General features: G+C 44.2%; 1 protein-coding gene across 9 annotated transcripts in view; it reads right to left on the minus strand.

Moving 5' to 3' along the window:
- ptprsb (protein tyrosine phosphatase receptor type Sb) overlaps positions 1 to 23,600 on the minus strand; it is a 101,589-nt gene extending 77,989 nt beyond the window's left edge. For 8 of the 9 annotated variants that reach the window (XM_031806640.1, XM_031806635.1, XM_031806636.1 and 5 more), the window contains exons 1-3: positions 23,290 to 23,600; positions 9,350 to 9,433; positions 1,759 to 1,970 (exon numbers count right to left, since the gene is read on the minus strand). In XM_031806640.1, the coding sequence (XP_031662500.1) occupies positions 1,759 to 1,897 (139 nt within the window). In that variant the 5' untranslated portion in view covers positions 1,898 to 1,970; positions 9,350 to 9,433; positions 23,290 to 23,600. The remainder of the gene's footprint in view (positions 1 to 1,758; positions 1,971 to 9,349; positions 9,434 to 23,289) is intronic. The other variant, XM_031806638.1, reaches the window with a different exon arrangement.
- Between the last annotated feature and the right edge of the window lie 2,073 nt (positions 23,601 to 25,673).

Consider the following 25,673-nt stretch of genomic DNA (forward strand, 5'->3'; position numbering starts at 1 on the left):
TCTCCCACCTCTGTCTGTCACTCACTCTATCACTGGGCCAGCTCCTCCTGTGTTGATTCAGTTCTACAATAGAGAGGCAGAGCAGCTGAAGAAGAAAAAAAACACTGCAATAACTCCCCAAAAATCACTGAGAGACGGAAAAGCTCTCTGGCTTTTACTCCCTCCCCTGCTAACTTCACACTTCAGTGTGTACCAGTCACATAGCAGCCAGCCCACCTCTGAGCTGTGAGGTAAAGTGCCTGAGCAGAAACCGAGAGAAACCTCAACAATACTTTTCGGGGGGAAAAAACAGAGTATTATTGGAGCCTTTTTACCACACACCGTCACACACTCTGTCAGTTGTGAAGTGTTGCACTCGGGAACAGGCAGTACTTTGGGGAGCTGTGTTAGAGGGTTGATTTCACATTCAACATTGGTTTACATTTCTGCACTGTCACTTTCAAAGACATTATTGTGCTATTCCCGCTGCACACTGGAACCAATTCCAATGACATGGGTGCAACTACCGGCCTCCAGCTGCATTCTGTTCTGGTTAGAGCCTTTGGTTCGGATTCAAACAAGACATACATATTGGTTTTCCTTTCATGAGAAATTCGTGTTTCAAATTTGGTGAGGATAGTCTAGAATGCAGTCCGTCCCTTTAAAGGCTGAGTAGCCTTGACTCCTTGACTCCCTGGCTGCCAGTGAGATATAATGATAGACTTCAGACTTACATATATCTGGCCTATCATAATGAAACACCACATGGCTATGATTATCTAATAGCAGTGCTGGGAAGGTGTAATGTGCAGATGTGCGTCAGCAGGTAGCAAGTGGGTGTCATGATACTATAATCACCCCCACTATGACTGGAGGCTGGAAATTAGATCCGTCTGGACAAGTCTGACCAGATCTCTCAGGTTCACTGTAAATCCATACCAATTACAGAAGTGGCCTATAATTTTTTCCTGGTCAGGTTACATGGTCAAGAAAAACGCAAGGTCCTAGCCACCAACCAAAACACATATTAACACGGGCACTCCGTCAGTGTAAGAAATATGGTGGTTCAGACTGCTCTTTTTGGGATGCTATTTTCTTTTAGTCACAGAGCAACACTTCGCAGTAATACCTCTAGGTAACACACTGTCCTTAAAATGTTGAACTGTAAGACATATCAAGGCATGCTTTCATACAGTAGCCGCAATGTGATGACTAACTATAGGCTGACTTCCCCTCACTGCTCATCAGTGTCAAAAAACCATTCATGCTCTTCAGTGCCACATACTTCCGTAGCGTTTTCTGTGCTGCAGTGTTAAAATGAGATGTGTTCTCTGTTCACCTGTCTTACTGTCGATCCATAAGACAAGGCATCTGTTGGCATGCTTTGACGAAGGTGACAATCGGATAAGCGCTGACGTGTGTGTGCTGCTTATTGGTGTAATAAAACCACCACGGCCCTGACAGATCTTGTTAAACACCCATCACCGCAGAAACAGACAGGCAGACACACCTTCACCGGTCCACCTCCAGCCCAACACCACGTCACCACTCACTGCAGCTAGCGTTGACCAACACAACTCACTGTTACAGACGCTTGTCAGCATAGAGGGAGAGAGAGGGATAGAGAGAGGGTGAGGTAGAGAGATAGGATGCACCGACAGCCATGCAGAAAAACGGACAAACCTACACATAAACAAATCGACCAATTGGAGGGCATACCATACAGACACATGAACTAAACACACCGACACAAACATAAATCTGTAGTGTGTTACTTACCTAAGGCGTCAGAGAGGTTAGGCAGGGAAGTGAGCACCAGCAGCAGTGGCAGCAAAAAAGGGGGGTAGAGGCAGAGGCAGTACCCAGGGCGAGGCACCCTGGACTGGGCTACGGTTCCGCCAGGACTGGGGGGAACCATGGTACCTCCGGCGACTGGGGATGGAGGTGGGGGATGAGGGGGGGGGGGAATTCACTCAACAGGGCTTGGCACTCTGTGGAAAAACAAATAAACCCATAAAAACAAATGTGTTCGAATAAATACGAGGGGGAGAATATCCTTTTGAAGAACATTAAACCGGATTTGGTCAGTTGAATAAAAAAAACTTTTGACTTTGGATTGACAGGTCGAGCGAGCCTCTGCATGTGTATACAGTAAACACCCATAAATAAAAGGAAGGTGTTGAGCCCAGTACAGACAATATCCTCAGTCTATCCACCCACTGTTCCTCGAGCCTTTCTACTGGCACAGTCTTTCCTCACTGGCCACAAACATACACACAAACCGCACATAAAACTCTAATATGGAAACACTCAAGCAAAGATGATATTGAAGCAGAAGGGGTGTTTATGCCATGCCGGCACTGTGCAATATTCAATAAGAGCGTAATATCTATAATGTTAGATGGCGAAGGCCCCCTATAGTAGATGTCCTGTGGGTAATCCCAGTCCAACCAGGGGGATCAGGCCTGACTCTTCTTTGCCTGGGGAGGATTTTTTTTATCCCTGACAGGAGAGGAGATATTCAGCCGAGCTCTGCAGAAGCTCCCCTTCCAGGAGTCGATAACTCCTCCAGTCGCATCGATCCCTCCCTCTTTCCTTCTCTACCTCTATTCCTACCTCAACCCCCCAGCCCCCAGTGTGGGAACGCAGGTGTGAAACCAAATGAGACAGGCTTCTTTTATTCCATCCTGTTCAGAACGGATGGAAGACACACAGAGACACAGATAAAAGTGCGCACATACTTATATAGATACATACAGATTAGAGGAACACACGTCTACAAGGATGTTGACAAGCAACACACATCCTACACTTCCCACAGTTATTTACAGTTTCCCACATCCAGTGAAAGTGTTGAACGTGGTTCCCTAATACAGGGACTTTCTACCATTTCCGGTCGAGAGTTCCATATTAAAACGTATATGGAATTCTCTAGCTCTTATCTGACACGCTTAAAGGCATTGGAGTCTGGCTCTTTAACCCGCCTGAGCTCTAAATATAACTGGTCTATAAACGTATCTGCCCATCTGACATATATTTCACGGAGCGCTTACTTCCCTGCTTCCCCCTCTCTCTTATCTAGGCTTGGAGAGAAGTTCCTAACAGATAGGGAATCGAAGAGCTTTCAGGATCTATTTTTCAATTCAATAACCTAATAGCTACAACCTAATCAGAGATCGTCCAAGTGCCATTCCATCCACCACGATGAAGTCTCCTCTTAAAGAAACTCAATTTGTTAGCTAGCATCATCAGCATGATGCAACGGATGATAAGAAGCATGTGGGTCCTGTTGAACTGGGCTGACTCAGTAGGGTAAAATTGTAAAAGGGTTGAAGAAAGTCAATGGGATAAATTCCTTTTTGGAAATTGCTCTTTCCCTCTATGGCAACTTGATCCTGATCTAATTCAATCTTGAGTGGTCTGTCACTCTAATCAAGCCCTGTTCTGGTCTACCCTTCTCTCATCTCAATCCCTCATCTCACACCTGTCTACTTCTATATCCCCCTTACCCGTCCAACCCATCACCTGTCTCATCCCCCCCCACCATCTCTACCCGTCACCCCATCTTGTTCTCCCCGGCTCCGCCTTCCCTGTCCCCTGTCTCTTCCTCCCCATCTCATTCTATTGTATTTAACTGGACATCTACGTGAACCTTTGATCCCTCATTTCCCCACAAGGCTCCCCTGTCTCACCCCTCCCACCCTGTCTCACCCCCCTCCAACCCCCCTCCACCTCCCTGTCTCCCCCGTCTCGCCCTCCCTCTTGTATTTAACCTGCTATCAAAACCTTTGATCCTTCTCCTTTCCCCACATGACCTGTTCCCCAGCTGCACCAGCTGCCCGGCTGTGGTTCATAAACACAGTTAAACAAACGGGCTTACTGTGAGTCTGGGAATGGAGAAAACAGTCCCATCTACATACTGTACTGCAGGCCTTGCCAGGAGCGGTCGTAACAGTTGTTAATGCCGTAAAACTAATCTCATCTCTACTACCCCTGCATTGACCCTGTTGGCTGGGAAACAATGTCAGATTTGCCTCTGGGTTCTTATGTTCAGCCCTGGCACATGTCCCTTACTGTACTGTATCTACAGAGAGTATATACTATAGCATACATCACATCTACAGGGTGTTTGGAGCAGGGCCATATACAGTGCCTTCGGAAAGTATTCAGACCCCTTCCCTTTTCCCGCATTTTGTAACATTACAGCCTTATTGTAAAATGGATTAAATACATTTTAAAAACTCAGCAATTTTACACACAATACTCCATAACGACAAAGCGAAAAAAGGTTTTTAGAACATTTACAAAAGTATTCAAAATAAAAAACATAAATACCTAAGTATTCAGACCCTTTGCTATGAGACTCGAAATTCAGCTCAGATGCATCCTGTTTCCATTGATCGTCCTTGAGATGTCCACTTGTGTTAAATTCAATTGATTGGACAGTATTTGGAAAGGCACACACCTGTCTATATCAGGTCCCACAGTTGAAAGTGCATGTCAAAAACCAAGCCGTGAGGTCGAAGGAAATGTCTGTAGATCTGGGGAAAGGTACCAAATCATTTCTGCCGCTATGAAGGTCCCCAAGAACACAGTGGCCTCTATAATTCTTAAATGGAAGAAGCTCTGTCAGGTTGAATGGGGAGCATTGCTGCACAGCTATTTTCATGTGTCTCCAGATATGTTAGATCGGATTCATGTCCGGGCTCTGGCTGGGCCACTCAAGGACATTCAGAGACTTGTCCCGAAGCCACTTCTGCATTGTCTTGGCTGTGTGCTTAGGGTCGTTGTCCTGTTGGAAGTTGAACATTTGCCCCAGTCTGAGGTCCTGAGAGCTCTGGAGCAAGGTTTCATCAAGGATCTCTCTGTACTTTGCTCCGTTCATCTTTGCCTCGATCCTGACTAGTCTCCCAGTCCCTAACTCTGAAAACCATCCCCACAGCATGACTCTTCCTAGAGCTTGCAGCCCGGCCAAACTGAGCAATCGGGACAGAACGGTCTTGGTCAGGGAGGTGACCAAGCACCAGATGGTCACTGTGACAGAGCTCTAGAGTTCCTCTGTGGAGATGGGAGAACCTCCCAGAAGGACAACCATCACTGCAGCACTCCACCAATCAGGCGTTTATGGTAGAGTGGCCAGATGGAAGCCACTCCTGAGTAAAAGGCACATGACAGCCCGCTTCGAGTTTGCCAAAAGGCACCTAAAGACTCTCAGACCATGAGAAACAAGATATTCTGCTCTGATGAATTCAAGATTGAACTCTTTGGCGTGAATGCCAAAAGTCCCGTCTGGAGCACCATCCCTACGGTGAAGCATGGTGGTGGCAGAATCATGCTGTGGGGATGGTTTTCAGAGTTAGGGACTGGGAGACTAGTCAGGATCGAGGCAAAGATGAACGGAGCAAAGTACAGAGAGATCCTTGATGAAACCTTGCTCCAGAGCTCTCAGGACCTCAGACTGGGGCAAATGTTCACCTTCCAACAGGACAACGACCCTAAGCACACAGCCAAGACAATGCAGAAGTGGCTTCGGGACAAGTCTCTGAATGTCCTTGAGTGGCCCAGCCAGAGCCCGGACATGAATCCGATCTAACATATCTGGAGACACATGAAAATAGCTGTGCAGCAATGCTCCCCATTCAACCTGACAGAGCTTGAGAGGATCTGCAGAGAAGAATGGGAGAAACTGCCCAAATACAGGTGTGCCAAGCTTGTAGCGTCATACCCAAGAAGACTTGAGGCTACCAAAGATGCTTCAACAAAGTACTGAGTAAAGGGTCTGAATACTTGTGTAAATTTAATATTTCCGTTTTTTTTTATACATAAATTAGCTAAATATTCTAAAAACCTGTTTTTGCTTTTTCATTAAGGGGTATTGTGTGTAGATTGATGAGGGAACAAATAGTTAATCAATTTTAGAATAAGGCTGTAACATAATAAAAGGTGAAAAAAGTCAAGGAATTTGACCTCCAACGTTGTTTTGGCAGTGTGTCCAACCGGCCTCACAACCACTGCACCTCCACATCCGGCTTCTTCACCTGCAGGATCGTCTGAGACCAGTCACCAGTCACCCAGAAACTGAGGACTATTTCTGTCTGTAATAAAGCCCTTTGGTGAGGGAAAACACATTTTTGATTGGCTGGGCCTGGACAGTGGGTGGACCTGGCTCCCAAGTGGGTGGGCCCCTGCCCAGTCATGTGAAATCCATAGATTAGGGACTAATTAATTAATTAAAATTGACTTATTTCCTTATATGAACTGTAACTCAGTAAAATCGCTTAAATGATTGGATGCTGTGTTCATATTTCTGTTCAGTATATACAGTCTGTCTACTGCAGAGGGACGAGACAAAGCCATGAGAAAACAAGTTTTGATCAGTCACGGGAAAAAAACTTAAAACCAATTTGAAAATAAACAGGAGAACAAGAAATTAAATTATCTAATTATTGCATGAATTATATTGCTAAATTGTCAATACGATATGATATATCGTCAAAAATAATATCCCGATATGTAATTGTATCGATTTTCCCCCCATCATTAGTGTTTGTGCACATACGTGTCTGCATGTGTACAGTCGTGGCCAAAAGTTTTGAGAATGACACAAATATACATTTTCACAAAGTTTGCTGCTTCAGTGTCTTTAGATATTTTTTGACAGATGTTACTATGGAATACTGAAGTATAATTACAAGCATTTCATAAGTGTCAAAGGCTTTTATTGACAATTACATGGAGTTGATGCAAAGAGTAAATACTTCTTTTTCCCCTTCTTTTTCAAGACCTCTGCAATCTGCCCTGGCATGCTGTCAATTAACTTCTGAGCCACATCCTGACTGATGGCAGCCCATTCTTGTATAATCAATGATTGGAGTTTGTCAGAATTTGTGGGTTTTTGTTTGTCCACCTGCCTCTTGAGGATTGACCACAAGTGTTAAATAACCTGTGTTAACGAACCTCCAGACGAGCTTCAATGCCATACAACTGTCCTTCTGTGGCCTCCAATTGCTCTTTAATGCAAGTAAAACTAAATGCATGCTATTCAATCGATCACTGCCCGCACCTGCCTGCCCGTCCAGCATCACTACTCTGGACGGCTCTGACTTAGAATACGTGGACAACTACAAATACCTAGGTATCTGGTTAGACTGCAAACTCTCCTTCCAGTCTCACATTAAGCATCTCCAATCCAAAATTAAATCTAGAATCGGCTTCCTATATCGCAACAAAGCATCCTTCACTCATGCTGCCAAACATACCCTCGTAAAACTGACCATCTTACCGCTCCTCGACTTTGGCGATGTCATCTATAAAATGGCCTCCAACACTCTACTCAACAAATTGGATGAAGTCGATCACAGTGCCATCCGTTTTGTCACCAAAAGCCCCATATACTAGGCACCACTGCGACCTGTACGCTCTCGTTGGTTGGCCCTCGCTTCATACTCGTCGCCAAATCCACTGGCTACAGGTTATCTACAAGTCTCTGCTAGGTAAAGCCCCGCCTTATCTCAGCTCACTGGTCACCATAGCAGCACCCACTCGTAGCACGCGCTACAGCAGGTATATCTCACTGGTCACCCCCTAAGCCAATTCCTCCTTTGGTCGCCTCTCCTTCCAGTTCTCTGCTGCCAATGACTGGAACGAACTTCAAAAATCACTGAAGCTGGAGATTCATATCTCCCTCACTAGTTTTAAGCACCAGCTGTCAGAGCAGCTCACAGATCACTGCACCTGTACATAGCCCATCTGTAAACAGCCCATCTATCTACCTCATCCCCAAACTGTATTTATTTATTTATCTTGCCCCTTTGCACCCCAGTATCTCTACTTGCACATTAATCTTCTGCACATCTACCATTCCAGTGTTTAATGCCATATTGCAATTACTTCACCACCATGGCCTATTTATTGCCTTAACTCCCTTATCTTACCTCATTTGCACTCACTGTATATAGACTTTTTGTTTTATTTTTTCTACTGTATTATTGACTGTATGTTTTGTTTATTCCCTGTGTAACTCTGTGTTGTTGTATGTGTCGAATTGCTATGCTTTATCTTGGTCAGGTCACAGTTGTAAATGAGAACTTGTTCTCAACTAGCCTACCTGGTTAAATAAAGGTGAAATAAATAAATAAAAAAGTTCTCAATGGGATTAAGGTCTCGGGAGTTTCCTGGCCATGGACCCAAAATATCGATGTTTTGTTCCCCGAGACACTTAGTTATCACTTTTGCCTTATGGCAAGGTGCTCCATCATGCTGGAAAGGCATTGTTCGTCACCAAACTGTTCCTGGATGGTTGGGAGAAGTTGCTCTCGGAGGATGTGTTGGCATCATTCTTTATTCATGGCTGTGTTCTTAGGCAAAATTGTGAGTGAGCCCACTGCCTTGGTTGAGAATCAACCCCACACATGAATGGTCTCAGGATGCTTTACTGTTGGCATGACACAGGACTGATGGTAGCGCTCACCTTGTCTTCTCCGGACAAGTTTTTTTCCGGATGCCCCTAAACAATCGGAAAGGGGATTCATCAGAGAAAATGACTTTACCCCAGTCCTCAGCAGTCCAATCCCTGTACCTTTTGCAGAATATCAGTCTGTCCCTGATGTTTTTCCCAGAGAGAAGTGGCTTCTTTGCTGCCCTTCTTGACACCAGGCCATCCTCCAAAAGTCTTCACCTCACTGTGCGTGCAGATGCACTCCCACCTGCCTGCTGCCATTCCTGAGCAAGCTCTGTACTGGTGGTGCCCTGATCCCACAGCTGAAACAACTTTAGGAGACGGTCCTGGCACTTGCTGGACTTTCTTGGGTGCCCTGAAGCCTTCTTCACAGCAATTGAACCGCTCTCCTTGAAGTTCTTGATGATCTGATAAATGGTTGATTTAGGTGCAATCTTACTGGCAGCAATATCCTTGCCTGTGAAGCCCTTTTTGTGCAAAGCAATGTTGACGGCACGTGTTTCCTTGCAGGTAACCATGGTTGACAGAGGAAGAACAATGATTCCGAGCACCACCCTCCTTTTGAAGCTTCCAATCTGTTATTCGAACTGAATCAGCATGACAGAGTGATCTCCAACCTTGTCCTCGTCAACACTCACACCTGTGTTAACGAGAGAATCACTGACATGATGTCAGCTGGTCCTTTTGTGGCAGGGCTGAAATCCAGTGGAAATGTTTTTTGGGGGATTCAGTTCATTTGCATGGCAAAGAGGGACTTTGTAATTAATTGCAATTCATCAGATCACTCTTCATAATATTTTGGAGTATATGCAAATTGCCATCATACAAACTGAGGCAGCAGACTTTGTGAAAATTAATATTTGGGTCATTCTCAAAACTTTTGGCCACGACTGTATGTGTGTGAGTCCTTACCTCTGTGTGTTTTCTACAGCCCTGACTGAGGCTGAGGCATCATGGCCTGCTCTGTGGAATCCTCAGTGTGACCATCCAGCGGACCTGCAACAACACAGGAAGGAGGGAATGAGTCAACATGACCTGCGGGTATGTGTGACTTCACAACGACACACAGTAAAGCATCCTGAGACCATTCATGTGTGGGGTTGATTCTCAGTCAGACAGACAGTCAGACAGACACATTCACGCATGCATGCACGCACACACGAACACATGCACACACAGAGACACCACCCCCCCCCACACATGCACACACACACGCACACACACACACACACACACACACACACACACACACACACACACACACACACACACACACACACACACACACACACACACACACACACACACACACACACAGACACACACACAGACAGACAGACAGACAGACAGACAGACACATGCAGCCTTTGTGTGAGACCCACCCCGGTTAGGGTTAAGTTATCTTCAGTTTGCCAGACATGGAGTATACCTCGTGGGGAATCTAAAGAGCAAATCAAGGGAAATTACTCTATTATGATTCTAAGCATCAACACATTGAACTGAGGAAAACAACCCTTTCCCGTTCCACTGTGGGTGAGATAACATGTTTTGTTTTTATCACCTCCCCCTCCCTCTTACCCAGCATGCTTTTCACCACAGTCGGGCTGAGGCAGCCTCTACGGGCCCTGTCTCCATGACAACAAAGCAGCCAGTGAGATCTGAGATCACAGGCAGGATCTGTTTCCTTGGGCAGGTTTACAGCCCATCAGTAGCTGGGAGACAGCTAGCTAAAGCAGTTAATAGCTACAGGATAGTCTCTTTAGACCAATACAGTTGAACAGATTTCTGAGTTTAGTGACAGAATATAAGCATACACAAAACCACACACATACAGTAGTACGCATGCACACACACACTGTTGGAGGGTGCTTCGCTTTCATTAGAGATTTCATATTGTACTATGTATACAGTACACATATTGTGAAACTATTCATATACACACATGTATAGTTCCATACAATACAAATCATTTTTAGCACAGGAAATGTGTATTTGTGGGCTATAGAATCTCCTGTGGTGGTGGAGCAGGCTGTTGGAGCTGCACGATCTACATGACCCAAGACCCTGTTGGCAAAGAGACAGTCATTCATGCATGCACACACACACACACACACACACACACACACACACACACACACACACACACACACACACACACACACACACACACACACACACACACACACACACACACACACAGGCACGTAAGGATACACACACATACAAACACACATACACACACACTAACACACCCATGCGCGCAAGCAGGCAGGCATGCACGCACACACACCCACACCACACACACACACACACGCAAAGCACAACATTCACTTTCTCTCTCCCTAACACACACACACAAACACACAGAGAGAGGAGGAGCCAGGGATGAGAGTGGCGCAGGATGAGGCACGGCTTACGGCAGGCGGGGTGCTGCTGCATCGGCCTCGGTTACGTTTTCAGCAGGAGAGCTGCTGTCTTTATGTTCCTGTGATCCCCACTTCACAAGTCATCCAAGCTCTTTCTGACAAAACGACATAACCGCCAGTCTCCTAGTACCAGCACTGTTCACTTTGCTGCATATCAATGAAGCTACAGACCAGGGTGCCTGAACAAAGCGTCTATATTAAGGTTTTTTCCCACTGAGTTATATAGCAGTATTTAGAAATCCGAAGTATTAGCTATTCCCACTGGCAATAACATATTCGTTAGACGAACTAATACCAGTTCCTACAGGAAGGAATGTTTGGGAACGAGGAACGTTATCAACCTCAAACATTCGGAACCAGAAGCCATCAAGAGATTACCCCATTTACTCATGTTAAGCTACGAGCCAGGATGAGTGATCCTCAAATCACACTTCCGAGAATGAATATGGGAAAAAAAACAAGTTCCCCCACAACCGTAGGGAACGTAAGCTTGGCTTGTGGTGGATGCTGCATTTAGTGATCGTCCCTCCCTGGGGTTTGGTGAGGCGGAATGGGCATTGTAGGGCTTAGAACGACTGTGTGTTATGCTTCCTGAGTGACTTTGTGTGCGTGCATGTGTGTGTGCATGTGTGTGTGCATGTGTGCGTGCAGGCGTGTATGCTATACGCCTCGTTTTTCTTCAACCAATTTCAGAATTCGATTTCCTGTCAACCACTTAAGTAACCATAACAGGAGCCTTTAGACCTCCCTGCCTGAGGCTGAGCTCAGCAGTGGCTGTAGCCGTGTTGTCAAAAACGGTATAAACTGTACTCTCTTGGCTGCATTCTCAAGGTATACTCATAGTACCTGTACATGCCTCCTCTTATTGCCCCGTGAAAAAGGGACTCAAACCAGGGACCTTATCCATATCAGACTCAAACATCCCACACAAACCCACCAAAGGGTTTAACCTGATTTGCATAGGTGGTGTAGTCAAGTGCTTAGTGCAGCGATGTGGTCACTGGTCATAATACCTCCAAAGGAGTGGTGTACTGTACTGTACTGTACAGTACAGTACTGTACTGTACTGTACTGTACTGTACTGTACTGTACTGTACTGTACTGGACTGTACTGTACTGGACTGTACTGCACTGCACTGCACTGTACTGTAAGCCTACTCAGCTAAAAGGGGACACAGAAGAATAAGTGACATCTGCTCATTGACCGTGTGTGCCCTAAGAATGAAGCTAACAGATGGACTGGCAGGAAAACTTAGCACCAAATGGTATTAAAGTACATATAGGCCGGATTACAAGAGCGGAAGGGAAACAATTTATTCACACGCAACTAGGCCTTATATGCAGAATAGGCAAAAACCACAATATGGCTGTTCAATTGAAGTGGTGGCCTTATGGTAGACTGTAGCATATAATGCGGATTGGATAAATATGACTTTCCAATCAAACGGATTGGTCCAGAATATGATGCTGACCTTGTGATGTCTGTTACCATGGTAACCTAGGTTTGGTCAATCCCAGATTATCCCCTTTTAACCTGTTAACATCCTAGTGAAAAGAGGGAAGATGATATGCTGTTAGGAGTACAGATTTTAGGATGAATGAGATAAGTTATTGCACTCAAAATGATCCCAGATAGAGGTTAGCTGCTGGTGCCTTTTAGGTCAAGGCTCACAACGGGGTTAGTCAGTCCTTGGTAAAAAAAAATATATATATATCTACAGTGCCTTGCATTGTATTCATCCCACTTGGCGTTTTTCCTATTTTGTTGCATTACAACCTGTCATTTAAAATAATTTTTTATTTGGATTTCATGTAATTAACTTACACAAAATAGTCCAAATTGGTGAAGTGAAATTAAAAAATTCTTTAAAATAAATAGAGAAACAGAGAAGCGGTGCGTGCATATGTATTCCCTTTGCTACGAAGCCCCTAAATAAGATCTGGTGCAACCAAATTACCTACAGAAGTCACATCATTTGTTAAATAATGTCAACCTGTCTGCAATCTAAGTGTCACATGAGCTCAGTATATATACACCTGTTCTGAAAGGCCCCAGAGTCTGCAACACCACTAAGCAAGGGGCACCATCGAGCAAGTGGTACCATGAAGACCAAGGAGCTCTCCAAACAGGTCAGGGAAAAAGTTGTGGAGAAGTACAGATCAGGGTTGGTTTATAAACAAATATCCAAAACTTTGAACATCCCACGGAGCACCATTAAATCCATTATTAAAAAATGGAAAGAATATGGCACCACAACAAACCTGCCCACCAAAACTCACAGACCAGCCAAGGACGGCATTAATCAGAGAGGCAACAAAGAGACCAAAGATAACCCTGAAGGAGCTGCAAAGCTCCACAGTGGAGATTGGAGTATCTGTCCATAGGACCACTAAGCTGTACACTCCACAGAGCTGGGCATTATGGAAGAGTGGCCAGAAAAAAAGCCATTGCTTAAAGAAGAAAATAAGCAAACACGTTTGGTGTTAACCAAAAGGCATGTGGGAGACTCCCCAAACATTTGGAAGAAGGTACTCTGGTCAGATGAGACAAAAATGTAGCTTTTTAGCCACCAAGGAAAACGCTTATGTCTGGCGCAAACCCAACACCACTCTTCATCCCCACAGTGAAGCATGGTGGTGGCAGCATCATGCTGTGGGGATGTTTTTCATAGACAGGGCCTGGGAAACTGGTCAGAATTGAAGGAATGATGGATTGTGCTAAATACAGGGAAATTCTTGAGGGAAACCTGTTTCAGTCTTCCAGAGATTCGAGAACCCATCCAACTTGACCCATCCAACTTGGGACGGCGGTTCACCTTCCTGCAGGACAATAGCCCTAAGCATACCGCTAAAGCAACACTTGAGTGGTTTAAGGGGAAACATTTAAATGTCTTGGAATGGCCTAGTCAAAGCCCAGACCTCAATCCAATTGAGAAACTGTGGTATGACTTAAAGATTGCTGTGCACCAGCGGAACCCATCCAACTTGAGGGAGCTGGAGCAGTTTTGCCTTGAAGAATGGGCAAAAATCCCAGTGGCTAGATGTGCCAAGCTTATAGAGACATACCCCAAGAGACTTGCAGCTGTAAATTGCTGCAAAAGGTGGCTCTACAAAGTATTGGCTTTGGGGGGGTGAATAGTTGTGCATGCTAAAGTTTTCCATTTTTTTGTCTTATTTCTTGTTTGTTACACCCCACAAAATAGTGGTAGGCACATTGTGTAAATCAAATGATACAAATCCCCCCCAAGTCTATTTTAATTCCAGGTTGTAAGGCGAACAAAATAGGAAAATTTGAAGGGGGGTGAATACTTTCGCAAGCCACTGTATATATATATATATACAGTATAAACACACTGCTGTTGGCTTGGTGGGTGGCCCAAAACTCCCATTAGCTTTAGGTGGGCCACACCGGAAAAAGGTTCGGGAACCATTGCTGTTTTCAACAACCTGAAATGTTATCATAATTGTAAAGAGAAGTTTCTAATCATATACAGCTGTGCATGAACAATAATCATTATCACAACATTCACATTCACACATAGGCGTATCCATACACACAAACCGAACACACACGCCCACACTAAAACACACTCTCACAGACAGAGAGAGATTATGCTAATTCCTGTGACTAAACATCACTTTCTTGGGGGATAAACAGCTTTAACAGAGAGAAACACCCACCGACAACCAGAGACACACTTCAGTCCTGTCATCCTCCACATCCCTGCGATCTCTATCACTAAAACAGGCCCTTGGTCTGTCTAACTCTGTCTGTCTGTTCATTGGCTCATTAAGCAGCCTGATGGCTGAGACCTTGTCAGCTCGTGGGTCAATTACCATATCTGAGCCTGCCAGATACCTCCATACAAGTTGGGTGCAGTAGCTACAGTGCCTACTGTATGTTCTGCATATCTAGCTACATGCAACTCATGCAGATTATCATTTACTATGCAGTATTCCTACTGCCAGAAACCTAGATCCATGCTGGAGGCAGCACAGTACACGGAGCACCATTAAATAGAATACAGTATGTACTACATACTGTATTCTAGATAAGGACTGGCTACATGCAGTTCATGTGGATGCTGATGTGTTTGACAGTACTCCTACTGATTCAATGAGTAAAAGTAATCAGATAGACTAGTGAAAAATAGTGTATATTAATAACATGTTTATGCAATATTCTGGTATGTTTGTGAAAATAGATAAATTCATCTGTCAATCCACCCCCCCCCCCCCCCACACACACACACACACATCCCTCCCTCTCTCTGGTTTCCACCAGTTACCACAGCCACAGAGTGAAAATGGCTATGTCGTAGAAATTCGTGAAAACTCAAATGTAATTTAAGGTTAGGGCAAGGCACAAGTTTAGCAGTGTGATCAAGGTTAGGGTTAGTGAGGTTTAAAATCACATTTTAAGAAGATAAATTGTTGAAATAGGCAGGGTTTATGACTTTGTGGCTGTGGTAACTAGTTACGAACCCTCTCTCTCTCTCTCTCTCTCTCTCTCTCTCTCTCCCTCCATGTTTTTAATAACCAAGATGGCGCCGGGCCCTGTCTCTCTCTGTCTCTGTCCCTCTCTCTATCACTGCCTCCCTCCCACCCGCGCCCTCCATTTTAGTTTTACAGTAGAGGCTCAGTCAGTCCTGTTCTGTTCTGCCTGTCTGTCGTGTCTCTCAGGGGAGTTAATGAGATGTCCAGGCTGAGCTGAGCGGCCGCCATACTCCTCAGAGCTCTCGTCTACATCCCAAATGGCACCCTATTGCCTATGTAGTGCACTACTGTTGACCAAAGCTCTATGGGCCCTTGTCAAAATGTCAGAAGTAGTGCATTATATAGGGAATAGGGTGCCATTTGTGAAGCAGGCCTCCCCTCATTCCTGAGCAAATGAACGATTAAAAACCCATCAAGCGAGCCACACAGTGAAACTTGAGATGCTTCTGACGGGAGCAACAGCAGCCAATTAGTGAAGTAGCTTCTGGAGGAGGGGAGAAGAGATAGAAGAAAGAACAATAGAAGCTCCCTGACAACAGAGACGGCCTTGATCATCTTCACTCACTTCCATGTCATTATTAAGACACATCAAGCTTTTCAGGAAGATGAGGACTATTTATCAGATAGGCACTGCAATAACCGAAAAGTCACTGGTTCGAATCCCCGAGCCTCCAATGTTGAAAAATCTGCCGTTCTGCCCTTGAGCAACATAGTTAACCCCCAACATCAACAACTGCCCCCGCGGGGTGCCGGTGACGTCGGTTCAGACAGCCCCGCCGCACCTCTCTGATTCAGAGGGGTTGGGTTAAATGCGGAAGACACATTTCGGGTGAATGCATTCAGTTGTGCAACTGACTAGGTATCCCCTTTCCTTTATTTGAAATGTGTAGGCAGAGCCTACTTCATTCAGTAGGGCTTTTGGCCTCTGCTGTCCAGATTATGCAGGCTAGATTTAGATGATTCTAATTGTAAAACCTCTGTCATCGATATTCTGTGTATTAATTCCTTGGTATAACATTTGTATGTTTACCCAGCTCCGTCCCTCCTGAGTACACACACTGTCATGGCGATATAGACTGTCATGGCGACACCTGGCTAGGTCTGGTCACATGATCCCTGTCCTCTCCTCTGAGATCTAATTATCCCTGGCGCTGCTGGCTACATGGTCTCGCATAAATTAAGAACCACACTGATGTCATTGTCGCCTGGTCCCAGATCTGTTTGTGCACTTGCCAACTCCATTGCTGTCATTGTCAAGGCAAACATGAGAGCAGGAGCAGACTGGCACCCAGGCTAATATCATTGTAACTGCAGGGGAAAAAACGAAGAAAAAAAACGTAAATACTCATTAATGGTGCACTAAAGTGTATGATTATATTTAGATACCATGTGTTTGATGTATTTGACACCATTATTTGGCTCCAGCCATTCCCACGAGCCCGTTCTCCCCAATTAAGGTGCCACCAACCTCCTGTGTCATGCACCCCATCTTGAGCAATTCTACTAGTAGCGAGCCATTCATTGCATTGGTTCCTGATGGAGATGAGAGATTTGTGACGCCAAAATGAGTTTTGCCTTGAGGGACAGAAAAGATGTGAATCGAATTGAAAGCCAAAGTAATGACGTAGAAAAACAGACATTGCGCTCGATGGTTCTGTCCTGTCTGTCAGTGAGAGGGAGACTGAGAGAGTGTTTGTGTGTGTGTGTGTGTGTGTGCATGAGTGTGTGTTGTTGCAGCCGCGCAAGTGTGGGTTGCGTGCATGTCCGTGCTCTCTGTTGTTAATGTGTGTGTGTCCTTGTGGCTGTGTGTGTGCAGTGTGTGCGTGCCCGTACGCACTTGTGGGCAAGTGTGTGTGTGTGTCTGTGACAAATTAAAGAGCTGCCAAAGATAACAGACTGACAAATCACCCCCGTCCTCACAACGGCCAGACATCTCAGCCAGCCTGGTGCATACCAACTACCATCAGACTGAATAATGGTTATCATACTGTCTTTTGATGATAGACTAAAATGGTTCACAAAAATGGAGTGCACCGACGTCCAGTGAATCACATACATGAAGCAGGCAGGCAGACATCAAGGTATTCAATTACTTTGACCTAAGCGACTTTGAGCGTGGTATGATCGCCGGTGCCAGGCACGCCGGATCCAGTATCTCAGAAACGTCCGCCCTCCTGGGCACGACAGTGTCTAGGGTTTCTCAAGAGCGGTGCGACAAACAAAAATCGAATCCAGTCTCAGTCCCGTGGGCGAAAACAGTTTGTTGATGAGAGAGGTCGAAGGAGAATGGCAAGAATCGTGCAAGCTAACATGGGGAGGGGCGACAAACAGAAAAAATAATGACGCAGTACAACAGTGTGCAGAACGGCATCTCGGGAACTCAAACATCGTTGGTCCTTGTCACGGATGGGCTATTACTGCAGACAACCACAATGGGTTCCACTCCTAACAGCTAAAATCAAGAAGAAGGGGCTCCAGTGGGCAAGCGATCACCAACACTGGACAATTAAGGAGTGGAAAAGCGTCGCCTGGTCCGACGAATCCCGGTTCCTGTTGCATCATACTGATGGCATAGTCAGGATTTGGCGTAAGCAGCATGAGTCCATGGACCGATCCTGCCTGGTGTCAACGGTACAGGCTGGTGGCGGTGGTGTACCACCATCAAATCTGCAGCAACTGCATGATGCCATCCCATCAGCATGGTCCAACATCCCCGTGGAACGTTTACCGACTTGTAGAATCCTAGCCCCTGAGAATTCAGGCTGTTCTGGAGGTAAAGGGGGGTCAAACCCAGTAGTAGATGGGTGTACCTAATAAACTTGTTGGTGAGTGTATACATAATTACACAATCATAAGCTTCCTATTCCATCTGTTTCTTATGGCTGCCTGAATAAATAATTAACTTAGGTTATTTAAGAACTCATAATGGTAAAATAGGAAATAGGAACTCAATGTTATTCATTAACTAATTAATAAGTGCTTATAGCATACTATATTTTGATGATTATGTAAAAAAATGTATGTTTATTAATATGTAGTTGTAATAAGCCTATTATTGTAGCCTATATCATTGTAGCCTATATCAATGTTGGAAAAGATTTGTTTCATTTGGTTTTGTATTCAGTTAGCACAGTTTTTTATTCATTCTTAAGATCTCATTTTAAAAGTGATGTTCTCTACCCTGATGGAATTACCACGTTTTCACCCGTGTTTGAAAATATCAATTCATAATCGCAATATCTGGCCCCAAAAAAATACTATTATATATACTCCCCCACCACTCTTGCAGGACCCAAATCGTCTCCATCCTTCTGACCTGTAGTCGTGAGAGGTGATGTTATGCAAATAGAGTCATAACCTTTGAAATCTGCCCAGCCCACACAGATAGGGATATGAAATAATCATGTACAGACAGACCAGTGTAGACAGCAGTAGCCATAATCCATAGCTGATAGTGATACAGTTGAGGTCAAAGCATTAACATGGACAGATTTCATCAAAACAAGTCATTACTGTCTGGATACTGATTAATTTTCTCTTTTCTTCTAGGTCTCGGCAGCCATCCAGGAGACATTAATGAGTTTACTAGCCTTACTCTTGAGCCAAAAAGGGATTCTCAATCAGAAAGAGGATTTTCTTTTCTTTGTACAACGGAAATAGCCTTGTTCTACAGCCCAAAAACCAAAGAAGCTTAATTCTCTTTCCCAACACTTTCCTTGCCCAAAACTACAGGCAAATTCATCCGCATTCTTTAGAACGTTCTCGAATATTCTTGCCAACCACAGCCTCCATTCCACGTCTGATGAGACAGTCTGCAAGTTTCTATCACGTCAGCCATCTTGTCACTCAATCTCCCTGCCCTTTATAACTTGTGTCAGTCGGTGACACAGCAGCAACAGCACCTAAGTGCGACCACTTCGCTACTTCCACTTTAGAGCGTTTCACAGTGGCTTGCAAATCAACACATTAACATATACATTGCCTCTTCAACAGAGCTAGAGTAAAGATCTGATAGGAAGAATATTGCAAAATGAAGAAATAAAAAATCCTAATGTAACAGTGGATAGGGAAAGAGGAGAGATAGTAGAAAGGGGAGGAGAGGGAGAAAGGGGAGAGAGGAAGAAGAGAGGGAGGGAGGAGAAAAAAAAGGAGAGAGGAGGTGGAAGTGATAGAAAGAAGAGAGAGAGAAATAACAGGAGAGGAGAGGAGACAGGAGAAAAACATGAATGAAAGAACATGAAAGGACAGGGTGGAGAGGAGAAACAAATAGGGAAAAAACAGAGAGAGAAAGGTAGATAAAAGAGAGAGAAGTGGGATAGAGAGGTAAAGGAGAGGTATATCGAAGCAGTGTGCATTATTCATCTGTGCTGACACATCACAATCTCTGATTCATCTGGTGAAGGGCATCAATCAAGTCACAACCCATCTCACAGCTTTCACTCATCCACAGTACACTCCAGACCCCCACACTCCTCTACTCATTCTCTCCCCTGGTCTCCTCTCCTGTCTTCTAATCTACCAAGGAGGTCCTGTAAGTAAAACTAAAAAAAAGTATTTTATGGTGTGCTTATAAACCCCATTTTTGGTTGAAGTACAGAGGTTCTGAGCATATAAACTACGTCTAAGATTCTGGTCGCTGGATCTGACTGGAAACAAATCTGCAAACTATTTGCTGCATGGACAGGAGAACTGACTACAGTGCCGTTGGGTTAACCCACATGGCAGTGGTCTTGTGATATACACTACCGTTCAAAAGTTTGGGGTCACTTAGAAATGTCCCTGTTTTTGAAAGAAAAGCAATTTTTTTTGTCCATCAAAATAACATCAAATTAATCATAAATACAGATAAGACATTGTTAATGTTGTAAATGACTATTGTAGTTGGAAATGGCAGATTTGTTATGGAATATCTACATTGGCCGTACAGAGGCCCATTATCAGCAACCATCACTCCCGTGTTCCAATGGCACGTTGTGTTAGCTAAACCAAGTTTATCATTTTAAAAGGCTAATTGATCATTAGAAAACCCTTTTGCAATTATGTTAGCACAGCTAAAAACTGTTGTTATGATTAAAGAGGCAATAAAACTGTCCTTCTTTAGACTAGTTGAGTATCCGGAGCAGCAGCATTTGTGGGTTCGTTTGCAGGCTCAAAATGGCCAGAAACAAAGACCTTTCTTCTGAAACTCGTCAGTCTATTCTTGTTCTGAGAAATGAAGGCTATTCCATGCGAGAAATTGCCAAGAAACTGAAGATCTCGTACAACGCTGTGCACTACTCCCTTCACAGAACAGCGCAAACTGTCTCTAACCAGAATAGAAATAGGAGTGGGAGGCCCCGGTGCACAACTGAGCAAAAGGACAAGTACATAAGAGTGTCTAGTTTGACACCTCACAAGTCCTCAACTGGCAGCTTTATTAAATAGTATCCGCAAAACACAAGTCTCAACATCAACAGTGAAGAGGTGACTCTGGGATGTGGCCTTCTAGGCAGAGTTGTGAAGAAAAAGCCATATATCAGACTGGCCAATAAAAAGAAACGATTAAGATGGGCAAAAGAACACAAACACTGGACAGAGGAACTCTGCCTAGAAAGGCCAGCATCCCGGAGTCCCCTCTTCACTGTTGACATTGAGACTGGTGTTTTGCGGGTACTATTTAATGATGCTGCCAGTCCATTAAAAATCAGCAGTTTCCAGCTACAATAGTCATTTACAACATTAACAATGTCTACACTGTATTTCTGATCAATTTGATGTTATTTTAATGGACCCCCAAAAAATTGCTTTTCTTTCAAAAAACAAGGACATTTCTAAGTGACCCCAAACTTTTGAATGGTAGTGTAATATGCCAAGAGCATGATGGCTCCAATATTGAAAGATGCAACAAAAGATTCCTCTGAGTCTGGATGGTACTGTGGATAAACTGTTTAACAGACAAGTAACATCTTATTGTAGTCTTTTGACTCACACATCCTCACGCTGGTGCCCCTGACATGCACAAGTCCTGGGGTTGCAGGTAACCAGGAACATGGGCCTCTGACTAACCAGCAGCAGCCCACAGGACTTAAAGACACAACATGAGGAGGAAAAATAGAAATAGAAGCGTGTGATCAGCTGTTGTAAATCAATGCTTCCCGGCCAGGACCTGGGGAGACACAGCAGCAGGAAGTGCATTCTGACCTGAAATCCAACTTTCCACAGGGCTCACTCATCACTTCAAAGTTGACATGATTTTGATGCGTGTCTGATGGAGCTGATGACGTGAAAAGAGATTGAAGGCAAGTGATGGAGAGAAAACTCAAATTGGAAATGGATTACTGCAAATCCAATCCTATCTGTTTGGTATGTAGCGTGTTGCTTCTCAGGTTTCTTGCACATGATTGGTTAATATTTTATACCGAAGACTACTGAGAACCAGGTCCACGTTCTTCAGAACCAATCTAAGACCTAGGCCTACCCAGAGGCATTGGTTTCACCAGCTGTATCTGTCTACCCATAAAAAAGATGGTTCATGGGAGAAAGCTCCTACTAGAAGTGCAGTACACAGAGTTCTAACATGTAATCTCACTGTAACTGTAAAAACAGTTCTCTGTATTACTGTCTGAGTAGGTTCACTTTGTGCGGCTGATGATATCTTCATCTCTTTACAGGGAAATGGAGAAAAAAAGATTGAGAAAAAAAACGCCTAAATATAGCTGGTCATAGTGTCTCATTTGCCAGATGTAAATATTTAGTAAACATCTATCAGTTTAAAATTCTAATCTAATTCAGAATATGAATGGGTGCATGGGTGTGAATTTGAACCAATTAGAGACGTGGAAAGTGGTTGGAATGAACACCAGCCTACATATGATGCCCCTCAAGGGATGAAGAGACCATCTGTTTAAAGAGAAAGGAAGGGGGGGGGGGGGGGGGGGGGGACAATTAAGCCTAAACTTGGATTTGATATGATAGGATCTATCCAAACTGCTGCCTGAAGGCCTGGTGGTTGCATTGTCTGCAAGGAATTAAAACACCAAGAAAAGCATGGTGTCTAGTTTAAGTATTCAAGGTGCGCTTTTTTTTGTCAATGCAAGCACAGCCTGCGAAAATGTGTCAAGGTAAATCGATGCCAGCATTATATTTCAGAAGCGCATAGACGCTTCCTGAAAGTGTGGTCGCATTTTTCTGGCCTTATAGGATTTTTTAAATGGGTCAACACATCATATTAACGTGTGTAAAAAAAATATATATATAAATATTTCATGTTTTTTTTCCAACAATGCTAATGGAAAAAGCAGGTGCCTAATAGGCGAAGCGACCCAATAGTCTGTAGAGTAATCTAAATAGACTATCCGCCCCGCCACCTGGTGTCATGTCATCGCCCGATTTTTGGCAATTGGGTGAACTGACGCTCGATATATGCCTATAAAGGAAACAAAAAAGCATAATATAGGCGCGATTGGTTATTAAGAATAAATAAAGAATGCATACGATGACAGACGTGCCGAAAGCACCGGCTGGTGTCAAAACAAACTGATGAGGAACAAAGGGGCGACATATCGCCAACCAGCGAGGGGTCCCTTATAAAGCCTCTCTGGTGAACAATGAGGCGCAGGAGAGAAGCTGGGTGGCAAGAATGCTTGGTACCGCCGTCGACAACCTGCAAATTATATTATTCTCAACCAGAAAAACCAAGCTCAACAGTTGCATGCAAAGTCTAAAGTAACCCAAAACAACACACAACATAGTATTATTGTTTGAAGGAGAAATGATCCAAATTGACCCATATGTTTTAAAATCGAGTCGGTAAACAGCAGCCGAGCACACGACAGCCAAACTGCCTACCGAGCTACACCGATCAGGGCGCGGTGTTTAATAATAAATAAAGGAAATGAATCCCTCGTGTATATGTCAAAACAACCTATTTTTAATCGATTTCATATTTACCTTTATGGAGAAAGTGAGTGCTCTGTCTTGTTTTTGATCGGATAAATTAATGTGCATGGACTTGCAGCTGGCAGCTTCCCTTTAACCCCCGACAGAAATAATAATCCCATTTGACAGGAGAGATCCTCTGAAAGGTTAGATTTTTTAGAAGTGAACGCATGCATCGCCGGCGTCCTCGGCTGTCCTCTCGCCTCCTCAGAAGCCTTGCACGACCACTATTCTGCGCCCGTGTTTGGGGGGACCATCTCCGGTCGAGCGCCTTTAGACACTGCTGGTTGTCAATTGATACTCACTGTCTTCCTCCTCAATGCCCTTCCTCCCTCCCTCCCTCCCTCCCTCTCTATACCCCCCCCCCCCCCCCTCTCCTGTTCGCTCTCTCACACACGGATGAGCTCCCCCTCCCTCCCATCATGACGTGATGGAGTCAAGATCTCCAATAGCAACCGCATCCCCCATCATCACCCACACCTTTTTTTTGTCATCTCAGTGGACCGCTGACTGGTGCTGAAGAGATGGTGCTGGTGCTGAGGTAGCCTGTCTACTGTAACTCGTATGTTAGAGTGAGCTCTTACATGTCATGGTGGACTAGATGAGGTTATATAACAATAAGAACAAGGGAGAATATTCAGAACTTTAATTTAAGAATCATTAGGGTTACATTCATTGGAGCAGTATTTAAACTGTCTCATTAGAACAACTCACCTCTCCACTGCAAATCATCCGCAGCTCGTTTCTTTTTTTGTTGCAAAAGTAGGTCCTTTTGAACTATGAAAATATGCATAGAAGTAGCCTACGTGTTTTTATAGAATCGAACATTCAGAGTCAAATATATAACACTCAAACCTATAAACATATTGCCTTCATAAAAAAAAGAGAGAATAAGTGTTGTCTTGTCTTGACACTGGGCCGCAGGAGATGCAGAGAACCAGGTGGATGTTGAAGCTCGTGAGGGAGGCGAATCTCGTTAACCCAGAAATAAAGTCTCGTGTAATTGGTCAGCTGCTCGATTAAGTTCTGAGTCCATACTTGTTGAGAAAGGGGATCAAGAGATGCTAGATCGAGGAACTGGAACCGGAACGAGGAGCTCCACCCTCTCTATCTTTGCAAATTATCGGCTGAATGTCCCCTCCTCTTCCGAAATTCGAGAGACGCTAACACCTGCTAAATTGTGATTTGTCCAAATAACCAGAGACGAAAAACCCAAACACCGGAATTTACTGCTGCTCGTTAGCCCACGCATCCCATTCCTTCCCGACAGATTATACGATACCAGGCTTGTTTATGTAGATCTATCCACTAGAGGGAGCGCAAACCTTTCCCGACTTTAGCTGTTTACACGCATACAAACACGCACACAACCTTTCAATTCATGATATGAGTCAGATGCGGAGCACACACACATATTCAAACCTGTATGCCCTGACCTGTGTCAACCCAACTAAAACACACATGGTCTTTTCTCCATCCTCTAGGCATCATCTGCTTTCACCAGACCAATTCTTTATATGTGTTTATGTCTTCACCTAACCATCATTTATCCATGTAGTCTCTTTAATGTCAGGGACAGAAGGTAATTAGATGAAGAGGGGTTTAGGGGAGCCCTTCAATGCCATATTGCTATCTATCCAGTTCCTTCAGGTCTGCTAACACAGCAAGCTTGGGGGCTAGTGAAGATGGTAGGGGCTAGGGCAGGTGGTTCCGGGTTGCTTTTTGGACCAGGTCTCTTGTCTGGCATGACTGAATATGACCATCTGAGCTGCTCTCGAACAAAGGAGGCTAAGCTGTATTTCCTTTGTTACTGCTGACACCTTGTGGGTGAAAAGAGAAGTACCACTGTAGTTACATCAGCTTTCCATATTGTCTTACATTAGTCAGTAGTGCTGTACGTTCATAACGTATAATGCATCAAACAAATGTCATTCTAACACATGTAAATGGAGAAACGTGCCTGCTCTATATATAATGTACGAAGTGTATACATATTGCCTATAAACAGAATGGTTTCATCAGAGGTCTTATATGGGTTGTTCCACGAAATGAGTCCCTTTTGCATCCATATTTTAAGTAGAAATTGTGCACCAATATTAATTTTAAAAGCCTGTTATATTAAATTAAGTCGTATTTAATATAGACCACAAGGGAAATTCAATATTTTTGATTATTGTGGCATAGACAAAAGTGGTCTGTGCGCTCTATGCGACTAGGAATACTTTAGCCCAATTAACCTCAAGATTTCTCCAAGTTTTCACCATCACTAACCACATTTCTATGCACAGTTGTTATGCGAGTAAAGTATTTTTTTGGGGGGTATTTTATTCCACATCCCCATATGCTGCTGCCAAGGCAGAAGCTACTCTTCATGCAGTCCAATCACAATTACAAAC

This window comes from Oncorhynchus kisutch, linkage group LG27 (genome assembly GCF_002021735.2).
Source record: "Oncorhynchus kisutch isolate 150728-3 linkage group LG27, Okis_V2, whole genome shotgun sequence".
Taxonomy (NCBI): Eukaryota; Metazoa; Chordata; class Actinopteri; order Salmoniformes; family Salmonidae; genus Oncorhynchus; species Oncorhynchus kisutch.